Consider the following 24,731-nt stretch of genomic DNA (forward strand, 5'->3'; position numbering starts at 1 on the left):
TAAATTCTTGTAAAAAAATTTTTTAATAGGTTACAACGATCTTTAGATACGCGTGAAAAAGTTTGAAAAAAAAATACCTTCATCTACCTCCCGCCAAGTGAAATAATCTAACAACCACGTGGTTGGACACGTGGTGTATTCACTGCTGTATATTTCTCCATTTTGAATAGTTTCTTATCTGTTGATACATGTGTTACGTTAACCAGTTGAAGTTTTCTTTTTATATAATTTGTTAAAAAAAATTTTTTCTTTTCTTAAAAATTATCGCAAAGTTATATCACTTCCAACACGTATCTATTTATACTGTCGTTCATGTGTTCTTTAAAAAAACGATATTATATTTATCTAGATGAAAAATTATATTGTACATTGATCGTATTGATTGTTTAGAAAGTGATAATGAATTTATTTCAAAGGATTAATGAAATTAATAATTTTTTTTTTTCAAAAATATTTATTATCGTTGTACGGAAAAATTAATATCGCGAATCACGGAAACATTACGAGAGAAATAATATAACCTGCACATAAGCGACAAGTGTCCGTTTGTGCACCGAAGCTCGACATATTCATACCCACGTGTTTCGATGAGAACTTACACAGAACTTCCTGCGGGTTCCTGATTAAAGTAGCGTGACGATTTTATCATGGTACCCGCGAAGGGTTGAAGCATCGATTATAGTGGTAATGGTGGTCGTATGCACGATATGGAGAGGGTTCCAGTAAAATATATATATGTATAGGAACGATCTTTTGTGATGTTAATAATTTGGTAATTTATTAGTGTGACATCGAGTATCATTTGTTAACTTTTCATGAATAGACGAGTGATGTAATTTGGCCTTCTTTTATTCAAACTTCCCGCCTAGTCTAGATGTTAGTCGATAATATAGATTTCTACTATTACAATTCATTGTACACTCGTGGAAAGGTTAAGCCAATATAATACATTTGTTCGTAAGGAAGAGCTTAGAAAGCAAGAAACTTTTCAATAATTGAAAAATTATCTTCCAATATTTAATTTTCGCGCTTAACTTTAATCGAGTTTTAAAAAAATTGTTGAGGCGTGGTGCAACTTGTTAATTTCTATTTACGATTGGTTAGAATACATGGTCGAAATAAAATCCTTCTAGAAAAGTGTGAGCGTTCGCGTTATGATTTCGTATTTTTAAAATTATTGATAATTTTACCCAGATAAGATAAAGATTAAAGATTTCTTTCGTTTCAAAAATAGCAGAAGTTGCCAATTTCTATTTTATGGTTAAAAATTATATACGATCTGTGCACGCGCATGCGCGTTCGTGTAACGGTGATGACTGTGCAACGTGCTGCCTCTCCCTGCTACTCCCCGACCGTTGTTCCTTTTATTACGTGTGTGGATTACGACTGCGTGGTCGTCAGGATATATCCATTACAAGAATGTCGGGCTGTGACAGTAGTTTGCACTTTTGCCAACTACTCGTTGCAAGTTTTGATTTTCATAGAAGATAATAGCAGTGTGACACGTTCGTTAATTGTAGTTTTCGTTAATTGCTCGATCGATCCTAAATCTTTCTAGGGAGAACAATGGCTGCGTTATTTTTCAGGGACATTAGGATAATGTATTTTAAACGAGCCGTTTTTATTCCTCGTTCTCCGTCCAATCGACAAAGAGGGGCAGACGTGGTAGTAAACATTTAAAAAAAAAAAAAAAGAAGAAGAAGAAATAGGTACAAAGAGAGTCCCAAGTCCTATGTGTTTATCATTTTAACCTGATGACATCATTTTTGCTACTACTACTACTACAGATTTGTATTAATATATATATATATATATATATACACCTTCTTCACCCTTTCTTCATATTCGCCATTGTTCCACGTTAATACGACACGTTATTTATAAGGGGTCGATTACTCGACAATATATCCTCTGCAATAACAGATTCCGAGGGTAATGTTTGGATGGATTTATTTTCTCCTCGTTCTTTTGTTTGAATCTCTTTTATCCTTGGAATGATTCACCGGGGGAGGGGGGGATGGTGTGTGTCAACAACACAGAGAGCCTCTACAACTAAACTGGACGTTAGGAGAGTTAGTCGAATCGAATATATCTACACCTGTTTTCATAACACCCAATGCAACTATATCGCGAAATGGGTGTTCAGCTTCGCGCCCTAGTTACACCTGTGTCTAGTATCGTGGTGGTATACGTAATACGTTTGCACGACACTGTACGTCAACCGAGGTTGCCACGTTTCCTTCCGACTGCTTACTTGAAAAACTTGAGGTCGCGACTACTGAATAACGAGTTACCAGCGAATTATTATTATTAGTCGATCCTTTAACACTAAAGATCTAATCTAAACATTATTTTCTTCTTTCTCACGATTAATTTCAATTTCCATTCCAGATAAAAAATCATGCTTCGCGCATAAAGCAACGTTATCTACGTTTATAAATACTCTTATTAAATTAAAAAAAAAAAATTAAATTGTAAATCAATAGTAATTGAAGTTGTAATGATTTGCAACTGTAATTGGTATATTTATATTAATTGCAAAAAAATTTATCAATAGCGTAATCATCGTATTCGTATTGATACGAATTTTTAAAAATTGTATTATCGCTGAAACTGGAGAGAAGGAGTCTTCGTTTCTTCGCTATAATATTATATCCGAAATGGAGTGGATTTTTTATCGGGGAAAAAAGAGAATTTAGTGAAAACAGGAGGGGTGATCGCCGCAGCAATGCGCATCGAGGGGCGATCGTGTTTAACGAAGGGTCGGCAACGGTGCATAGATTTAATCGCTCTATGGGAACGGAACGTTGCGTAGGAAATCGCTGAAAAGCTACACACAGTGCGCTACACAGGGTCGAATATATATACATATACATATATACACACATATATCTTTTCCAAAAAAAAAAAAAAAAAAAAAGAAATACGTGTTTCATTAGCATACAATATTCATTAGAGGGAAGTTAAAAGTGGACAAAGTAAAGAAAATCGTTAATATCACAGCGTTTGCGTCAACCGTTTGATTCGTCGTGGTTTTTCTAAGTATCTTCGTCACTCTCTATTATCGGTAATTTTTTTTTTTTTTTTTCCTTCAATTTTTTTTTCTCAAGCGTTTCAACATCGTATATATCGCGATTATTATTATTATTATTATTATTATTATATTCGCGAAGATTTTTTTTTCCTAAACCGCGCGCGCGAAGAACGTTGAGAATCGAGAACGTTCGAACGTTCGGCTGTGAAAAAATGTAGGGTGGACGCCAATGCGCGCAGCGAGGTCGGCCGTCGTCGTTGCCGGCGGAAGGGTGGTGGTCGTGAGGGCGAGGAGCGTCAGAGAGGGGTAGGTACGAGGTTGAGGAGGTGTAGGAGGGCGCGATGGCGGGTGGGAGGGGTAGGGTGCAGGCTAACAGAAAGAAAGATGGCCGACGAGCATGTCTGTGAGTGCATGCGTGAGTGCGTGAGAGTGGCTCAGACTCGTCTGTCTTCTCTGTGTGTGTGTGTGTGTGTATATATACCACGTTCGATATTCGTGTGGCTGTGGTGGTGGTGGTCACATGTCTGAGAGGGGCAAAAGAGCAAACTCTTCAGAGATGAGATTCAACGTCTCGGAATCCTGTGACGATGGAGCGTACGATATTTCTTTTAGGGTTGACGAAACGTTTTTGAAAAAATTAAAACTAAATCTCGATTTCGAATTCATTTCAATTCAATTCGAACGACCGCGATCTCTTCTTTATCGATCGAGTTTACGAATTATTTTTATTATTTCGACAACATTTCGAAACATCGCGAGCTTTCGATATTTTCTTCTTCTTTTTTTTTTTTTTTTCTGCCTCCATCGCGCGATAAATAAAATCGCGTCGAACGAAATTTTGAATTTATTCATGCATGTTTCACGCGTTTGTATACGTATTACATTTACAGCCTATATATATAACCGTTAATTATTTTCGCTACGTGGAAGGCAAATCTCTCCGAATATGCAATAAAACTAGTGACTTTCCATTCCCTCGAAGTGAAACAAACCCGAAAACGAGGTGTATGCGCGGTGTCAGCTCGCTGGGCGATTGAACGAACGAATCAGAAATGTTTGCGAGTATTTCTCCACGAAGGCTCTAAAATGTGGGACACGTTCCTCGGTAGCCAATCCCTCTTCCCCTTTGCCGCAAAATTCTCCGTTAACTTCGTACCTGGTGCTTCCACTACAACCTAACGGAATGAGCTGTACCTGTGCCTCGATGCCGACAAACTATCACGCGTGTACGCGTGCCTGCTCGTGCACACACACACGCGCGAGCGAGTGAGCGCGAGCGCGCGAGCGCACAACTATGTGTGCTCGGGAATGTGTGAACTGTGAGCGCGTTCATCGTTCCAAGCACATCCTGGCACTCCCCCAGTAAGAGGAGGTGCGACAAGGGACAGATATCCGAGTGTGTGCATACGTAAGGCTTGCTGCCTCACGCTCGATTCGATACACTCCCGAATTATATCACTTACCACCGCTTGAGGAAAATCTCGCTCGGTAGGAAAGGTTACCCTAAATCGCTCTCGCCGGGCTGTCTCCTTCTCCGTCGGTCGAACAGAGCAGCGCGCCGGGGCTCTCGCTGCTCGGGGATTCGCTTCGAGCGTTTATTTCGTCGCTACAGATATTGATTATTGTAAGCCCAACCTAGTCGCTCGCTCGCTCTATTTTTTTCTTTCTCTCTTTCCTTCTTCCCCTTCCATCGATACCGCTTCCTCCCCCCCCTCCCCGCCCGAAGGGGGGACGCGTCGCCAACTAACCATTCCGCCGATTTCTTTCCGCAATTCTCGATCCCGCTTCCCCCCTTGTCAAACTCTCGTCGTCGAATCCTTTCCTCGACTCTCCGTCGTCTGTCTCCGTCTTTCATCCGTTTATCTAGCCATTTCGTTTCCTCGTCTGGCACACTCGGCTGGCTTCGACCTCGATCCGACCGTTAAAATTCGGTCGATCGATGAAGCAACCCTTATTCTAGACCGGCTAACGCCTCCGGATGTTCCTATTTGCTCCCTTTTTCCTCTCGATATCTATCTTCCCGCCCCTCCCCTTTTCTCTATATATATATCTTCCATATATTTCTTCATCCCCGCCCCCCTCCTTCGTTTCTCAGAATTTTCTTATCACGCTCGAGAATATGACAAAATTCCAAATGTAAAATCACGTTCACGATTGAAACTTGGCAGAAATATCTCTAGCATTGGCGAGGACGGCGGCCCTCGGGAATCGGTTCGATGGCGAGTGAGAGAGAGAGAGAGATAGAGCGAGCGAGGAGAGGTGGGGAGGGGTAGGGGCATTATTACGGTCGTGCTTGATTTCGCGTGCGGCCGAGAAAAACGGAAAAATATTCGCCAGCGTGACGACGTTGCACGGCGTGACCAGCCCGTAGATTCTCTTTGCGAAGAAACGATTTTGTCGACTGACACGTACATCCTTGAGCGATGACTCAGCGGAATGTTCTTCTCTATCGATACGTATCTCTCGGTTGATTCGCGGCAAGAATAATCCTAGGATAAAAACTATCGTCTTTAAACGCTATTAATGGATCCCAGAATGCCTAGTAAAGAACACAACTACTAACTCTGGCTTAGGCGTGCATGTGCAACGTGCGAGTACGTATACCCGTATCCTCTATACGCGGAAGCGTCGAAACAGTAAAAGGTAGGAGGCACAGGCCAGCCAACAAGGGGAGGGCACATAAGCAGAGGAACAAACAGAGAAAGAGCGACGGGGGCAGGGTGGAGAGAGAAAGAAGCAGAGAGAGAGAGAGCGAGCGAGCGAGCGAGCGAGAATGGATATACAGGGAAGAGAGAGAGAGACAGTCCGAGAAACCGAGCGAGACAGGGAGGACGAGCGAGGATTTCAGGCTCTCGAAACGCAGCGGTATTTGCCGCGCTTTGTCGTTCGTTTTGTACCTCGGCGTGACTCTGCCGCTGGTGCTGATTACGCAATGCGTGGCCATGAGAGGAGCGAGTCGCGTACACTCACGTACGAACGCATACATGTATCCTCGCTTTAAGGACGTGTGCGCGTCACAAACGCGAGAATGTAGCGCAGCCGTATGCGTGACACGCATACGAACACGCGGCCGCAGCCACGCACGTGCGTGAGCAACAGGCAGTGCGTGCACGAGTGTACGTGTTTCGTAGTTACACATATGCGCGCGTAGATTCGATTAGCCCGCTACCGGTCGAGCTAGTGTTGGTGCGCGTGCTGGGGTGCGCATGCGCGCATAGATCGGCAACGTGTGTGTGTACAACGCAACATCTCGCGGTGTCATCGATGATGGCCCACATCTTGTACTGTTTACAACACAAATTACGACGAGGCACGCGTGCCGTGAAGCGTTCCGTGCGCGCAGCAACAAACTCTCGTATCCTTCTCGTCCTATCCTCTCCTCCTGCTCGCAACCAGCGATATACACAGACGGATATCTTTCCGCTCGTTCCGTGGATACTACTCTTCTCTGTTCGTCTCGGGAACTTGGTCGTTTTCGGGGTCAACCGAAACGTTGGAAGGAGACGAAATCAACGTCTCGTTTCCTAGGACGTACTCTGTTGGTAAATGTGTGCGCGCACATTCGTGTGACCAGCCGAGGCAACGCGATACAAGTACGCAAGTGTTTTTGTCCGCATAGTTATGTACGGCTTTGTAGTTATGTACGATGAATATACATAGGCGTGTAACCTAGGAACAATAGGGTCGGTTACGAGGATGACGTCGGACGAAATAAGAATTCGAAGTGGTGACGACGGTGTCGATAATGATGGTGGTGACCGTGATGGTTAAGGGGATATAACGGAACGAAGTTCGTACCGCGATGATAGAGCGCGCTCTTCCCATCTTTCTCCGCTCTTTGCTGGTAATTTATTATTGTGCACATTTAGTCGATTTGTAATCGTCGTCGTCGTCGTCGTCGTCGTCGTCGTCGTTCGTTCGAACGTTATCTATCGAATGAAAATGTTTCAATATAGAGAGACAAAACTATATTCGCGTCGTGGAGTCTCTTTGTCGTGCAACTCGATTCGATAGAGAGAAGTCGTAAATATCGTTTAATCGAGTTTTATCGTCCGCGTGTAGCACGATCGCACGCGTGATCGAACGAATAATACGGTGTACGGTGATCGTTGGATCCCCAACGATTCGCTTTCGTGCCTCCTATTCAACGAATTTCTCGATTTCCCGTTATTAGAGCGAAACACACGTTCGTTTAATCGGCGTTAGAGGCCGCTCTTTTCCACACGTTGGAACATCGTATATACCGCCTTTAACGAGAGGAATGATACGGGAGGATGGGAAGAGTAATTAACGGCTTAATTATACGGCGAAGAGTGTTCATTGCTAAAGCTTAAATAGAGACAATACGTAGAGCGTATTTTCCACGGCCGGCCGTGAATGTTGATAACCTGAATAGTGTTTTCGAGAATCGGCGAATGATGACGTTTTCGATTGCCAATTGGAAAGAAAGAGAGGCCACTTTTATATTTCGTTTCGTTGACGCGACGATCCTGCGTATAGAAGCGTCAGGTTTTTCGTGTTCGCTCGAAAACTGGTCGAACACGATCCGATCCGTGTGTCTGCGCGACTAAACAATATAACTAAGAGAGGTGGTTCGATGCTGGTTGTATGTGCACCTTTCGAGGAACGCAATTGTGTACACTGTCACGGTCTTCATTTGCGTTCAATCCCCTCTCGTCTCGTTCCTTCTTCGATCGACTTTCATGCACGGTTCATTGAATAGCTAGAAGTTTGCTAATCCCTCGTGTTTTAACGGCGATATCTATAGTATTTCGTCTAAGGATAATTCTAATCATTATAATATACATATATATTAATTATATATAATTACTATTATATTTTAATATATTATTTATGTATCAAATTATATAATTAAATTAATAAAAAATTTTAAAAAAAAATTTTTTTAAAAAAAAAAAAAAATTTTTAAAAACCCCCAAATTTTAATAAAAAATAAAAAATTATAAATATAATTTAAATCTAAATTAAACTATCTAATTAAATAATATAATTATAAAATATTATAATATATAAATATTAATAAATATTATATATATTAAGAAATATTACATAATAATATATATATAATATACATAAATATAATAAAATTTATATAAATATATAAATAAATATATAAATAATATATAAATATATAATAATAATAATATAAATATAATAATTTTATAAATATACAAATATATAATATATAAATAATATATAAAATATAATATAATTATATAAATATAAAATATATAATATATAATTTAAATTATATTATATAATATATATTATATTTTTAAATTAAATATTAGCTATATAAAAAAATATATTATATATAAATCATTATAATATATAAATAATTATAATAATTATATATAAAATATATAAATATATAATATATAAATATTTAATATATATAATATATATATATAATATATATAATATATATAATAATATATAATAATATAATAATATAAAAATTTATATAAATATATAATATAATAATATAAATAATATATATAAATAATATAATATATATATAATAATATACATAAATATAATAAAATTTATATAAATATATAAATATATAATATATAAATCTTAAATATATAAATAATATATATAAATAATATATAATAAATATAATTTATATAATATAAATCACTATAATATATAATAATATATAATAAGGTATAATCATTAATAATATACATATTATATTATATTTATATATTATTCCCCGCTATATTTATAATAAATATTATATATATATAATATTATATATAAACAATATATAAATATAATATAATTTATTTACACAAAATAATTTATATATTATAAATATATAAATATATAATATATAAATAATATATATTATGAACGATTTTAATATTGTGTATTGTATATATAATCGATGTTATGGAGGGGGTAGTACCCTTACCTGAAAGTAAGGTACACGCCACAGCACCATCTTATGTGCCCTGAGTAGCTGGCCCTCGACGGCCAGTGTAACGTCGACGAACGACTCGTCATGGGTAGTTGGTCGAAAACGGAGAGTAGATTACTTTGATGATTATTCCAACGCAGACAAAACCTCTGCGACGCCATCGCTTCGCTTCTCAGATCCGCCAAGTTACCGTTAATGTCCGCTAACATCAGATCTAGTGTTGATCTTTTATCGGTATTGCTTGTGCCGCCTCGTCGTCGCCTCTTCCGCCTTCCTCGACGAAGCCGCTTGCTCTTCACCAAAAAAAAGAGAGAATAAATTTTTTTTTTTATAATAAATATAAAATAAATATATAATATAAATTAAATATATTAAAAATTAAATAATTAATAAAAATTAATAAAAAAAAAAATAATTTAATAAAAAATTTTTAAAAAAATAATATATAAAATATAAATAAAATAAAAATTAAAATTTTAATATTAAAATTTATAAAATATAAAAATTTTATATAAATAAAAATATAAATACTAATAAATATTAATAAATAATATATAATAAATAAGGTATAATCATTAATAATATACATAATTATATTATATTATATATTATTCCCCGCTATTATTTATATATAAATATATATATATATAATAATATATATAAACAATATATAAATATAATATAATTTATTTACACAAAATAATTTATATATTATAAATATATAAATATATAATATATAAATAATATATAATTATGAACGATTTTAATATTGTGTATTGTTATATATATATCGATGTTATGGAGGGGGTAGTACCCTTACCTGAAAGTAAGGGCTACACGCCGACAGCACCATCTTATGTGCCCTGAGTAGCTGGCCCTCGACGGCCAGTGTAACGTCGACGACCGACTCGTCATGGAGTAGTTGGTCGAAAACGGAGAGTAGATTACTTTGATGATTATTCCAACGCAGACAAAACCTCTGCGACGCCATCGCTTCGCTTCTCAGATCCGCCAAGTTACCGTTAATGTCCGCTAACATCAGATCTAGTGTTGATCTTTTTATCGGTATTGCTTGTGCCGCCTCGTCGTCGCCTCTTCCCGCCTTCCTCGACGAAGCCGCTTGCTCTTCTTGCTCGTGCTCCTGCTCGTACTCGTGCTCGTGCTCTTTTCTTCATCGGCCACAATTTATCATATCCTTCCTTCTCGTGATCTGGAAAAGGCCGATGAAAAAAATAAATTAAAATAAAAAATTAATTAAACCGATTGACCAAAGTGACAGGTGAAAGAGTGAAGAAGAATGGTGTAAATAAAAAAATAAAAAAAAATATCTGTACATATATATACGTTGGTTCAATTTATTGAGAATCGTTAAGTCGATATCGGCGAATTTTCTAGCGGATTAATGATATCGGGAGGAAATGTTGTACGATACAAGATAAACAGTTCGTTATTTTTTTCTCTTTCTCTCATACACGCAGAGCAAGAAAGAAAAAAAGTTTCGTCCGTAAGAAAGATTTTTTTCGTATCGAAAATAATTGGAAGAAATATAATTTGTTGAGAAAAAGAATTTATATATATACATATATCCTGAATAATTCATTTGAGCGATATTTCGAACACGTTTCTACTAAAAAAATGATTCACGTTAAATATATGAATCACTATACAAATTAGTAATCCATTCTCGCGATTAACGTGCGAGGAAACGGCGACAGGCCGATATCTGCATCCTCAGAGAAGAATTCTTACATGGAAAATTTCTTAAAAAATACCTATCCTAACCGACTCCTCTAAACGTATATATAAAAGCGTATATATATATATACATACATATATATACACACACTATACATAGGATAACGCTTGAATACATAATCGTCCATATAAGCTCGCGCGAGACGATACGCAAGAAGTATAAACGTGGGTGTACGACCCTGGAGGACGTAGGTTGGGCGAATAGGCGACTCGCTTGCTTCGTGCCTTTTATGTAATTCTCCCCTCACCCCTCCCCCGGGCCAATCACGGTCACGTACGCAACGTTTGTTTCGACGAGACCGCAAAGATGCGACAGAAATGACTTTCCTCGGTCGGTAGGTTCGAAGGGTCGGTCGATGCGCGCGATCGAAAACATTATATACCATTGGTTGGTAACACACGAAAAACAGGTACACCGAATCGAGCGGTCGGTCGCCAACGATCGACGAGAAACGGGCCAAAGCGGGTCGAAGAAATATCGCTTATCGGGACACCGTTGCCTCGATTACGTTATTTCTACGACGAGATATATATCGTTCCACCGAATTAATAGAATCGATATTGTGCGATTGGCAAAAAAAAAAAAAAGAAAAAAAAAAAAATATAAATTTTAACAGATAGCGTTAAAATTATTTTTTATCTCTAATAAAAATTCTTGTAAGTATCAATATCATCATCATCATCCCCGCGATGAAAATATTAACAGATCGAGGATCGAGTTATTTACCGTTAAAAATTCTTGGACGGAGGAGGCGAGACGAAAAATCGGGAGGCGGGGAAGGAAGCTTTTTCAACGAATGATACGAAGAGAGAGAGAGAGAGAGAGAGAGAGAGATCCTGCCTCCTCCTCCTCCTCCTCCTCTGGTTCTCGCGACTATACAACGTGGAGAAGAGGTCGACGGGTCGGTCGAGAGAATCAATAGTATTTTCTACGCATTCGGATCGATACCGGGTTCCGTTGCTTTCGCGCGCAAATCTCGATATACGAGTGTATATATGTACGCGTATACACGCGATGCACCATATATATATATATAGCGCGAGCGTTGTATCATTCTTGTATATTCGGTATAAATACGCGGGATACCGATGCACAACCTTGCACGACCTTGTTAATACCTTGAATGAATGGTTTTCACGGTGAATGGCACGTCATCATGGTGCAGCAGCCAATGGTCACACGCCAATGCGATACAACGAGAACACATCGCGATCGAAGAGATTTGTGAAACGCGAGTCGTGGCGCGCGAGTTAGTCGCCTCCCTTCGATGTCGTATTTCGACATCGGCTCCGACTCAACCTCGACTTCCCGATAAATGGATTACGTAACGAAATCGTGCAAACTCTCGGCCGTAGAAAAGTGGAAGTCTCGCTGCGCGATCAACGCAGCCCATGAAAATCACGATGGGATATTTATCGATCCCCCCTCCCCCTCCCCGCGTCCTTCGACCCTTTTTCCCATACACGCTCTCACCTTCTCTCGTTAAAAATCGAAAACAGAGAGAGAGAGGGGGGGGACAGTCGGTTTCGTATAACGATTGCGTCATACGCGGTAAACGCGAGGAAAAGAGAAAAAAAGAAAAAAAAAAAAAAACGAGGATAGAGTGCGGTAAAAGGACGTTGTAATCGGTGAACACGAATCTGTTCCAAAACAAATTTTGACCCGTAATGACGGGAATGGTTTTAACCGCGTTAGAGATTTAGAGTTTACACGGAAAGAGAAATCGTGAAATTTGTCGAGAAGTTGTACCGAAGTAATACTCTCTGTGTTTACTCTACTCGAGGAATTATCTAACGTGATTACGTCAAAAATTATTGAATCAGCTGTAGTAAGTTAATTCTTCCGTAGATATATATATTAATAATCTGTTTGGTAATAACTCGAGGAATATTTTCGATCGATAGTTTCGATCGAGACGAAATACTATAGATATCGCCGTTAAAACACGAGGGATTAGCAAACTTCTAGCTATTCAATGAACCGTGCATGAAAGTCGATCGAAGAAGGAAACGAGACGAGAGGGGATTGAACGCAAATGAAGACCGTGACAGTGTACACAATTGCGTTCCTCGAAAGGTGCACATACAACCAGCATCGAACCACCTCTCTTAGTTATATTTGTTTAGTCGCGCAGACACACGGATCGGATCGTGTTCGACCAGTTTTCGAGCGAACACGAAAAAACCTGACGCTTCTATACGCAGGATCGTCGCGTCAACGAAACGAAATATAAAAGTGGCCTCTCTTTCTTTCCAAATTGGCAATCGAAAACGTCATCATTCGCCGATTCTCGAAAACACTATTCAGGTTATCAACATTCACGGCCGGCCGTGGAAAATACGCTCTACGTATTGTCTCTATTTAAGCTTTAGCAATGAACACTCTTCGCCGTATAATTAAGCCGTTAATTACTCTTCCCATCCTCCCGTATCATTCCTCTCGTTAAAGGCGGTATATACGATGTTCCAACGTGTGGAAAAGAGCGGCCTCTAACGCCGATTAAACGAACGTGTGTTTCGCTCTAATAACGGGAAATCGAGAAATTCGTTGAATAGGAGGCACGAAAGCGAATCGTTGGGGATCCAACGATCACCGTACACCGTATTATTCGTTCGATCACGCGTGCGATCGTGCTACACGCGGACGATAAAACTCGATTAAACGATATTTACGACTTCTCTCTATCGAATCGAGTTGCACGACAAAGAGACTCCACGACGCGAATATAGTTTTGTCTCTCTATATTGAAACATTTTCATTCGATAGATAACGTTCGAACGAACGACGACGACGACGACGACGACGACGACGACGATTACAAATCGACTAAATGTTGCACAATAATAAATTACCAGCAAAGAGCGGAGGAAAGATGGGAAGAGCGCGCTCTATCATCGCGGTACGAACTTCGTTCCGTTATATCCCCTTAACCATCACGGTCACCACCATCATTATCGACACCGTCGTCACCACTTCGAATTCTTATTTCGTCCGACGTCATCCTCGTAACCGACCCTATTGTTCCTAGGTTACACGCCTATGTATATTCATCGTACATAACTACAAAGCCGTACATAACTATGCGGACAAAAACACTTGCGTACTTGTATCGCGTTGCCTCGGCTGGTCACACGAATGTGCGCGCACACATTTACCAACAGAGTACGTCCTAGGAACGAGACGTTTGATTTCGTCTCCTTCCAACGTTTCGGTTGACCCCGAAAACGACCAGTTCCCGAGACGAACAGAGAAGAGTAGTATCACGGAACGAGCGGAAAGATATCCGTCTGTGTATATCGCTGGTTGCGAGCAGGAGGAGAGGATAGGACGAGAAGGGATACGAGAGTTTGTTGCTGCGCGCACGGAACGCTTCACGGCAACGCGTGCCTCGTCGTAATTTGTGTTGTAAACAGTACAAGATGTGGGCCATCATCGATGACCCGCGAGATGTTGCGTTGTACACACACACGTTGCCGATCTATGCGCGCATGCGCACCAGCAGCGCCCAACACTAGCTCGCACCGGTAGCGGGCTAATCGAATCTACGCGCGCATATGTGTACTACGAAACACGTACACTCGTGCACGCACTGCTGTTGCTCACGCACGTGCGGGCTGCGGCGCGTGTTCGTATGCGCTGTCAACGCATACGGCTGCGCTACTTCTCGCGTTTGTGACGCGCACACGTCCTTAAAGCGAGGATACATGTATGCGTTCGTACGGAGTGTACGCGACTCGCTCCTCTCATGCCACGCATTGCGTAATCAGCACCAGCGGCAGAGTCCACGCCGAGGTACAAAACGAACACAAAGCGCGGCAAATACCGCTGCGTCCGAGAGCCTGAAATCCTCGCTCGTCCTCCTGTCTCGCTCGGTTTCTCGGACTGTCTCTCTCTCTCTTCCCTGTTATCCATTCTCGCTCGCTCGCTCGCTTCGCTCTCTCTCTCTCTGCTTCTTTCTTCCTCCACCCTGCCCCCGTCGCTCTTCTCTGTTTGTTCCTCTGCTTATGTGCCCTCCCCTTTTGGCTGCCCTGTGCCTCCTACCTTTTTACTGTTTCGACGCTTCGCGTATAGAGGATACGGGTATACGTACTCGCACGTTGCACATGCACGCCTAAGCAGAGTTAGTAGTTTGTGTTCTTTACTAGGCATTCTGGGATCCATTAATAGCGTTTAAAGACGATAGTTTTTTATCCTAGGATTATTCTTGCCGCGAATCAACCGAGAGATACGTATCGATAGAGAAGAAACATTCCGCTGAGTCATCGCTCAAGGATGTACGTGTCAGTCGACAAAATCGTTTCTTCGCAAAGAGAATCTACGGGCTGGTCACGCCGTGCAACGTCGTCAGCTGGCGAATATTTTTCCGTTTTTCTTCGGCCGCCCGCGAAATCAAGCACGACCGTAATAATGCCCCTACCCTCCCCACCTCTCCTCGCTCGCTCTATCTCTCTCTCTCTCTCAACTTCGCCATCGAACGCATTCCCGAGGGCCGCCGTCCTCGCCAATGCTAGAGATATTTCTGCCAAGTTTCAATCGTGAACGTGATTTTACATTTGGAATTTTGTCATATCTCGAGCGTGATAAGAAAATTCTGAGAAACGAAGAGGGGGGCGGGGATGAGAAATTATGGAAGATATATATATGAAGAAAAGGGGAGGCGGGAAGATAGATATCAGAGGGAAAAAGGAGCAAAATAGGAACATTCCGGAGGCGTTAGCCGGTCTAGAATAAGGGTTTGCTTCATCGATCGACCGAATTTTAACGGTCGGATCGAGGTGAAGCCAGCCGAGTGTGCCAGACGAGGAAACGAAGAATGGCTAGAAATAAAGGGGATGAAGACGGAGACAGACGACGGAGAGTCGAGGAAAGGATTCGACGACGAAGTTTGACAAGGGGGGAAGCGGGATCGAGAATTGCGGAAAGAAATCGGCGGAATTGGTTAGTTGGCGACGCGTCCCCTTCGGGCGGGGAGGGGGGGGAGGAGCGGTATCGTTGGAAGGGGAAGAAGGAAGAGAGAAAGAAAAAAATAGAGCGAGCGAGCGACTAGGTTGGGCTTACAATAATCATATCTGTAGCGACGAAAAACGCTCGAAGCGAATCCCCGAGCAGCGAGAGCCCGGCGCGCTGCTCTGTTCGACCGACGGAAAGGAGACAGCCCGGCGAGAGCGATTTAGGGTAACCTTTTCCTACCGAGCGAGATTTTCCTCAAGCGGTGGTAAGTGATATAATTCGGGAGTGTATCGAATCGAGCGTGAGGCAGCAAAGCCTTATCCGTATGCACACACTCGGATATCTGTCCCTTGTCGCACTACTCTTACTGGGGGAGTGCCACGGATGTGCTTGGAACGATGAACGCGCTCACAGTTCACACATTCCGCGCGCACACATAGTTGTGCGCTCGCGCGCTTCGCGCTCACTCGCTCGCGCGTGTGTGTGTGCACGAGCAGGCACGCGTACACGCGTGATAGTTTGTCGGCATGAGGCACAGGTACAGCTCATTCCGTTAGGTTGTAGTGGAAAGCACCAGGTTACGAAGTTAACGGAGAATTTTGCGGCAAAGGGGAAGAGGGATTGGCTACCGAGGAACGTGTCCACATTTTAGAGCCTTCGTGGAGAAATACTCGCAAACATTTCTGATTCGTTCGTTCAATCGCCCAGCGAGCTGACACCGCGCATACACCTCGTTTTCGGGTTTGTTTCACTTCGAGGGAATGGAAGTCACCTAGTTTTTTGCATATTCGGAGAGATTTGCCTTCCACGTAGCGAAATAATTAACGGTTATATATATAGGCTGTAAATGTAATACGATATACAAACGCGTGAAAAATGCATGAATAAATTCAAAATTTCGTTCGACGCGAATTTTATTTATCGCGCGATGGAGGCAGAAAAAAAAAAAAAAAAAAGAAGAAGAAAATATCGAAAGCTCGCGATGTTTCCGAAATGTTGTCGAAATAATAAAATAATTCGTAAACTCGATCGATAAAGAAGAGATCGCGGTCGTTCGAATTGAATTGAATTGAATTCGAAATCGAGATTTAGTTTTTATTTTTTCAAAAACGTTTCGTCAACCCTAAAAGAAATATCGTACGCTCCTCGTCACAGGATTCCGAGACGTTGAATCTCATCTCTGAAGAGTTGCTCTTTTGCCCCTCAGACATGTGACCACCACCACCACAGCCACACGAATATCAACGTGGGTATATATACACACACAAATCTTCTCGTGCTCCTGCTCGTACTCGTGCTCGTGCTCTTTTCTTCATCGGCCACAATTTATCATATCCTTCCTTCTCGTGATCTGGAAAAGGCCGATGAAAAAAATAAATTAAAATAAAAAATTAATTAAACCGATTGACCAAAGTGACAGGTGAAAGAGTGAAGAAGAATGGTGTAAATAAAAAAATAAAAAAAAATATCTGTACATATATATACGTTGGTTCAATTTATTGAGAATCGTTAAGTCGATATCGGCGAATTTTCTAGCGGATTAATGATATCGGGAGGAAATGTTGTACGATACAAGATAAACAGTTCGTTATTTTTTTCTCTTTCTCTCATACACGCAGAGCAAGAAAGAAAAAAAGTTTCGTCCGTAAGAAAGATTTTTTTTCGTATCGAAAATAATTGGAAGAATATAATTTGTTGAGAAAAGAATTTATATATATACATATATCCTGAATAATTCATTGTGACGATATTTCGAACACGTTTCTAACTAAAAATGATTCACGTTAAATATATGAATCACTATACAAATTAGTAATCCTCCATTCTGCGATTACGTGCGAGGAACGGCGACAGGCCGATATCTGCATCCTCAGAGAAGAATTCTAACATGGAAAATTTCTTAAAAAAAATACCTATCCTAACCGACTCCTCTAAACGTATATATAAAAGCGTATATATATATATACATACATATATATACACACACTATACATAGGATAACGCTTGAATACATAATCGTCCATATAAGCTCGCGCGAGACGATACGCAAGAAGTATGAACGTGGGTGTACGACCCTGGAGGACGTAGGTTGGGCGAATAGGCGACTCATCCTCTCACAACAACAGAAGAGCAAGCGGCTTCGTCGAGGAAGGCGGGAAGAGGCGACGACGAGGCGGCACAAGCAATACCGATAAAAAGATCAACACTAGATCTGATGTTAGCGGACATTAACGGTAACTTGGCGGATCTGAGAAGCGAAGCGATGGCGTCGCAGAGGTTTTGTCTGCGTTGGAATAATCATCAAAGTAATCTACTCTCCGTTTTCGACCAACTACTCCATGACGAGTCGTTCGTCGACGTTACACTGGCCGTCGAGGGCCAGCTACTCAGGGCACATAAGATGGTGCTGTCGGCGTGTAGCCCTTACTTTCAGGTAAGGGTACTACCCCCTCCATAACATCGATATATATATAACAATACACAATATTAAAATCGTTCATAATTATATATTATTTATATATTATATATTTATATATTTATAATATATAAATTATTTTGTGTAAATAAATTATATTATATTTATATATTGTTTATATATATTATTTATATATATATATATTTATATATAAATAATAGCGGGGAATAATATATAAATATAATATAATTATGTATATTATTAATGATTATACCTTATTTATATATTATTTATATATTATAGTGATTTATATATTTATATAAATTATATTATATTTATATATTATTTATATATATTATTTATATATTATAATGATTTATATATTATATATTTATATATTTATATAAATTTTATTATATTTATGTATATTATTATATATATATTATATTATTTATATATATTATTTATATATTATATATTTATATATTTATATAAATTTCATTATATTTATGTATATTATTATATATATATTATATTATTTATATATATTATATATATATTATTTATATATTATAATGATTTATATATTATATATTTATATATTTATATAAATTATTATATATATTATTTATATATTATAATGATTTATATATTATATATATATTATTTATATAGCATAATATTAATTTAAAAAATATAATATATATTATATAATATTAATTTAAATTTATATATTATATATTTTTATATTTATATAAATTATATTATATTTATATATTATTTATATATTATATATTTGTATATTTATATAAATTATATATTTATATATTATTATTATATATTATTATATATTATTTATATATTATATATTTATATATTTATATAAATTTTATTATATTTATGTATATTATTATATATATATTATGTATATATTTCTTAATTATATATATATATATTATTTATATATTATAATGATTTATATATTATATATTTATATAATATATTTATATAAATTATATTATATTTATATATTGTTTATATATATTATATATATATATTTATACATAAATAATATATAAATATAATATAATTATATATAATTAATATATTATGTATATTATTAATGATTATACTTTATTTATATATTATTTATATATTTATATATTTATATAAATTATATTTATATATATTATTATATACATATTTATATATATTATTTATATATTATATATTTATATATTTATATAAATTTTATTATATTTATGTATATTATTATATATATTATATTATTTATATATATTATATATTTACATATTTATATAAATTATATTATATTTATTATATATAATATATAAATTATATTTATATATTGTTTATATATATTATTATATATATATTTATATATAAATAATAGCGGGGAATAATATATAAATATAATATAATTATGTATATTATGTATATTATGTATATTATATGTATTTAATGATTGTATCTTATTTATATATTATTTATATATTATATATTTATATATTTATATAAATTATATTTATATATATTATTTATATATTATAATGATTTATATATTTATATAAATGATATTTTATTTATATATTGTTTATATATATTATATATATATATTTATACATAAATAATATATAAATATAATATAATTATATATAATTAATATATTATATATATTATTAATGATTATACTTTATTTATATATTATTTATATATTTATATATTTATATAAATTATATTTATATATATTATTATATACATATTTATATATATTATTTATATATTATATATTTATATTATATTTATATATAATTTATATATAATAATATATTACTATGTGTATATTTATATATATTGTTTATATATTACGATGATTATAGCTGTTGATAATTTTTTCCAGGCCCTTTTCGTTGGCCACCCCGACAAGCATCCGATAGTCATACTGAAAGATGTCCCTTACGTGGACATGCGAAGCCTTTTGGACTTCATGTATCGCGGGGAGGTGAGCGTGGACCAGGACAGGCTGACCGCCTTCCTGAGAGTGGCCGAGTCTCTCAGGATAAAGGGCCTGACCGAGGTGAACGAGGACAAGTGTGACTTGCCGAGCATCACCTCCTCGCTGCTTGGGAATCAGAGCACGGTGCCCCCGCCGCCACCGAATCTACACAGAATAAACCAAATCGGGCCCCACCACCACGTGTCCCAGAAGAGGATGCACCACATGTCGAGCCACCCGCTGCTCGGCTCGGCCCTGTCCGCGCCCAAGAGGAAGCGGGGAAGGCCGAGGAAGCTGAGCGGCTCGTCCGACACGCCGATAAGCGAGCTCTCGGCCCAGGAGCTGCAGTCCTGCTCGGGGGCGGACCTCGTCCAGGGCTCGCCCGAGATGATGGAGATGAAGATGAGTATCGACTTTCAGGCAGAGGGGGCCGGCAACGCGGCCAGGAATTCCGGGAACGCGGGCGGCAACAACAACAGCAGCAACAACAACGTGGGAGGAAATAATAGCTCGGCATCGGGGACGGGGGCCGGCAACCTCCCTGCCTCCTCCTCCTCCTCCTCATCCCTGTCCTCCGCGAGAAAGGACGAGCCGACGGAAAATGGTACTGACACGCCCGAGTCGCTGACACCCCGCGTGAAACGGGAACCCGAGCCGACGCCCAGCACCTCTGCCCAAGGTAGAAAGTAGTCTCTATTTATTTCTTTCTTTCTTTCTTTTGATTAGATTGTACGATTTTTTCCCTCGTAACGCGAACGAATAAGAAAGAAGTAACGATGTTATTCTCTCTTTTAACGATTTTTTGATTTGATCGATATAGAGAGAAAGAAAAGGAGGAAAAGGAAAAAGTAGAAAAGTTGGCTGGATCTTGTATTTCGTTGCGTACAAACTTTTATTAGCGTTTCGATGGAGAAAATCGATAAGTTGGCCGGATGGAAACTAGTCTCTGGGAAAGTGTGGTTCCGTCGGTAAGGATGGAAGTTGTAATTCTCTAATTCCCGAGACACGTTTTCAGCAGTGAACCGATCCAGCTATCCGTTCTCTCGTTATTGTAAAATGTTTTGGGGAAGGATAGAACGTTTTGTAAGGGAGAACGGTAGTTTGTTCTTTTTCTTTTCTTTTTCTTTCTTTTAAAGCATGTTTGACGATGATTCCTGATCGAACTTTGTTCTGTATTGTTGAGTAGCCTCCGATGAGACGTTCGCGCGGCCGCACAGTAGACAAGGGAGCGAAGGTTTCAAGCAAGGTAAGGAATATCATTATCGGCTTACACGATTAACAACAACAGTTTGTCGCGCCACGTTTTTTTGCCCATCGTCCGTAACGCGAATGAATAAACGAAGTAAACGATGTCATTTTTTTTTTTTTTTTTTTTAATGATTTTTGATTGAAAAATGAAAAGAAAGAAAAGGAGAAAAAAATCAATATTATCATTTCGATGAAGAAAAATCGATATAGATTTCGATCACAGTTTTACTAATTACTCTTATCTATCGTTGAAATTAAAAGATAATATTTTTTTCGTTATCGTGCATCTGTAAAATTCCATTCCACCGATTTAATTTTTAAATAATAATATTTATATATATATATGTACATCGATATTTTAAAAATGTTTACTATGTTTTTATCGTTTTATATATATATGCGAATATTCAGAGCAATATATCGATTATTAGTATATAATGAAATTAACTCGAGTTTGTATTAAAACATTGATACGTAAGCGATGTGAATGAATATTTTTTTCCATAATTTTGGATAAAACGTATCTTTCGAACAATCGATCGATATATACATATACAAAGGAAGAAGAATTTTTTCTTCGAATGTTTACGAACAGATGTAATAAAAAAAAAAAATTTTTTTTCATTTCGTTATCGAGGATGAATTAATCGTTGCATTCATCTTCTTTTTCCCTCGTTTAAACGTTTTTTTCCTTAACACGTGACATTGCGCATTTTAATTTTAATTTTAAACATCCATACGCCATCGCATGTTTACCTATCACTCGTTTTCTTACAGATCCGAATAGTATATTAAAAATTGAAAATTAAAAATTAAAAAAAAGATATACTACAAAAAACTACTGCATTACGAGATGTGCTAATGAATTTAATTTTTCAGAATTTTCAACCGTTAATTTTACACCTTGCTCATCGTTGCGCGACTGCGAATTAATTTGCGAACGCAGTATCGCAGCAATATTTTCCGGGGAGTATTATTTTCGATCGATAGAGTACACTCAAGTACACTAGAAACAGAAAAGAAAAGAAAAGAAAAAAAAAAAAAAAATTCGGAAAAACTCGAGTCGATGAATTTGTTGACGATTATCAATTGTTCGTTAAGATGTTAACTCGGAGGATAACGCCTGGAGTTAGCATCCTTATATGAAATTAAAGGTCAACAAATTTCGCAGAGAGTATTAAAAAAAAAAAAAAAATGTGCCATTTGTGCTCGGGAGCAGGTGAATAATAGGCTCCCAGAAGTTCGTACGGGTTTCTAAAAAAAAAAAAAAAAAAAAAAAAAAAGTCGGCCTGTTAGAAGTACCAAAAAAAAAAAAAAAAAAAAGAAAAAAAAAAGTACTAATAAGAATAATAGTGTAAAACCGTGTTTCCTTCTTTTCGTGCAATCTGAAAACGAATTTTTTTCGGCACCGTTGTTCAAGCCGTGTAGGCGAAACACGTATCCGAGCGCCACGATGCGGCAACCGTCGTTTTTACAAAACGGGCTTTAGAAAAACGAGACCTCTATATTATCTACTTGAGTCACGCGTGTTGACCTGTGACAACTCGAGATAGAAAACAAAAAAAAAAAGTCAGAAAATATGTATATATATGCATATACATATACATATATTTACAAAAAAAAAAAAAAAAAAGAAACAGAGTGTACGAGAGAGAAAGGGAAGCCGTCGTCTCGTTGAGCCCGTACAGGCGTTCGTGTATATGGCGCTCCTCTGAAACGGCGAGACGTTCGAGCGACGGAAAAAAAGTATTTCGGAAAAAAAAAAAAAAGTGCAAAAAAAAAACAAACAAACAAACACACAAGATATATATATATATATTATATATTCCCTTTTTTGAATGCTGTAGCCTCCAAAAAAAATCTAACCTACCACCCACCGATTGTCACGTTTTTTAAGGGATATATGTATTTATATATAAAGCATTACATACCCATTTGTAATTTACGCTCGGCCAATGCGCAGCGCCTCGTTCCTTCTTCTTCTTATTATTATTACATACGCTCGTCTTCTCCACACTCGTCTCTCTAAACTTACATATATATATATATATATATATATATATTTGTATGTATATATATATATGTATATATTTCTATTCACTCTCTATTTTACTTTTACTTATCCCCTTTTCGATCCTACTTTATTATACACATGTTACGTATACATATATACGTACGAATGTATATGTATATGTATGTATATATATACTTTTTTATTTATATACATATATATATAAATATTCTCTCGTATATGTATACGTATTTTAATAACAATAATAATAATATATATTCCCGCACGAATGAGAAACGCTTCGCTGCCATTGGCCACTTGGTAAAAGGAGGGGGTGGAGCCAGCTTTTAGCGGTGCTTACTTTTTTTTCTTGAATTTTTATTTAAAACGCTGGTTTACTTTTTTTTTTTTCACGTTCGTTCACGGAAGTTAAGCAAGGAATGGAATGAAACGAAGAAAAGGAAATTTTTATCATCATTGCGTTTTTTTTTTTTTTTACACGGGAGTGACAGACCGCGGCGAGATGATGGATGATGGATGGATGCATGACGGATTTTACACGCATCCGCCCAAAATTTGCGAAAATTGAGAAGCGGGAGAGAAAGAGAGAGAGAGAGAGAGAAGGAGAGGGGAAAAAACGAAGCGTGCGTAACTGTTTTTGAGAAAAAAAAAAAAAAAGAAAAAAAGAAAGAAAAGAAAAACGGACCTTCTCTTGCGTTCTTCTCGTTGCCTGCTTGATCCTTTTTTCGTCGACGATAACGACGACGACGACAACGACGACGACGAGGAGGAGGAGATGCAAAAAAAAAAAGAGAGAGAGAAAGAAAAAAAACATACACACACACACGCACACGGAGAAAGCGAAAAACCGAGGGGGAAAAGAAAATTGAGAAAAAGGAGAAAGGAGAGGAAAAAAGAAAAAATTGGAGAGAACCATTGTGGATGGAATATACGACAGAACGGGAAGGAAGAGAGAGAGAGAGAGAGAGAGAGAGAGCGAGAGAGAGAGAGATATGAATTCTAAGCAAAGAGCGAGAGATGGAGAGAAAGAGAAAAAGAGAGAGAGAGAGAGAGACTGTACAGAGAAAGATTGATAGAGTGAAAGAGATTGAGAGATCAATGAAAAAAAAAAGAAGAGAGCGAAAGAGAGAGAGAGAGAAAGAGATGAGAAAGAAAAAAAGAAAAAGACAATAATTTTATTAACGTATACGCACGCACGCGCGCGCGTGACAAAGTGCTTCGAAGATGTCGAACATGATGATCGTTCGGTAGTGACCGTGAAACGTGTTGCTTTGTTCTCTTTGCGCAGGTGAGTTGAGATTATCTGAGTCACCATTCGATCTCTGAGAGAT

The 24,731-nt window shown here is 37.7% G+C and overlaps 3 protein-coding genes across 5 annotated transcripts in view; 1 reads left to right on the forward strand and 2 right to left on the reverse strand.

Annotated features, from left to right (window-relative positions):
• Positions 1-8,971: 8,971 nt before the first annotated feature.
• LOC113218640 (protein bric-a-brac 1-like) lies at positions 8,972-13,834 on the reverse strand. Its single transcript, XM_026439651.1, has 3 exons — positions 13,590-13,834; positions 10,074-10,191; positions 8,972-9,242 (listed from the first exon to the last, which is right to left on the reverse strand). Exons 1-3 carry the CDS (start codon positions 13,630-13,632, stop codon positions 8,972-8,974), a joined length of 432 nt encoding a protein of 143 aa, XP_026295436.1. The 5' UTR covers positions 13,633-13,834.
• On the reverse strand, positions 9,744-10,187 carry LOC113218618 (protein tramtrack, beta isoform-like). The gene has a single exon (XM_026439429.1). It carries the CDS (start codon positions 10,018-10,020, stop codon positions 9,778-9,780), a length of 243 nt encoding a protein of 80 aa, XP_026295214.1. The 5' UTR covers positions 10,021-10,187; the 3' UTR covers positions 9,744-9,777.
• Positions 13,835-17,811: 3,977 nt separating the features above from the next.
• Positions 17,812-24,731, forward strand: part of LOC410918 (protein tramtrack, beta isoform) — a 34,393-nt gene continuing 27,473 nt past the window's right edge. For all 3 annotated transcript variants that reach the window (XM_026439426.1, XM_026439425.1, XM_026439427.1), the window contains exons 1-3: positions 17,812-18,121; positions 20,025-20,799; positions 21,307-21,366. In XM_026439426.1, coding sequence (XP_026295211.1) covers positions 17,903-18,121; positions 20,025-20,799; positions 21,307-21,366 — 1,054 coding nt within the window. In that variant the 5' untranslated portion in view covers positions 17,812-17,902. The remainder of the gene's footprint in view (positions 18,122-20,024; positions 20,800-21,306; positions 21,367-24,731) is intronic.

Source organism: Apis mellifera, linkage group LG3 (genome assembly GCF_003254395.2).
Source record: "Apis mellifera strain DH4 linkage group LG3, Amel_HAv3.1, whole genome shotgun sequence".
NCBI lineage: Eukaryota > Metazoa > Arthropoda > Insecta > Hymenoptera > Apidae > Apis > Apis mellifera.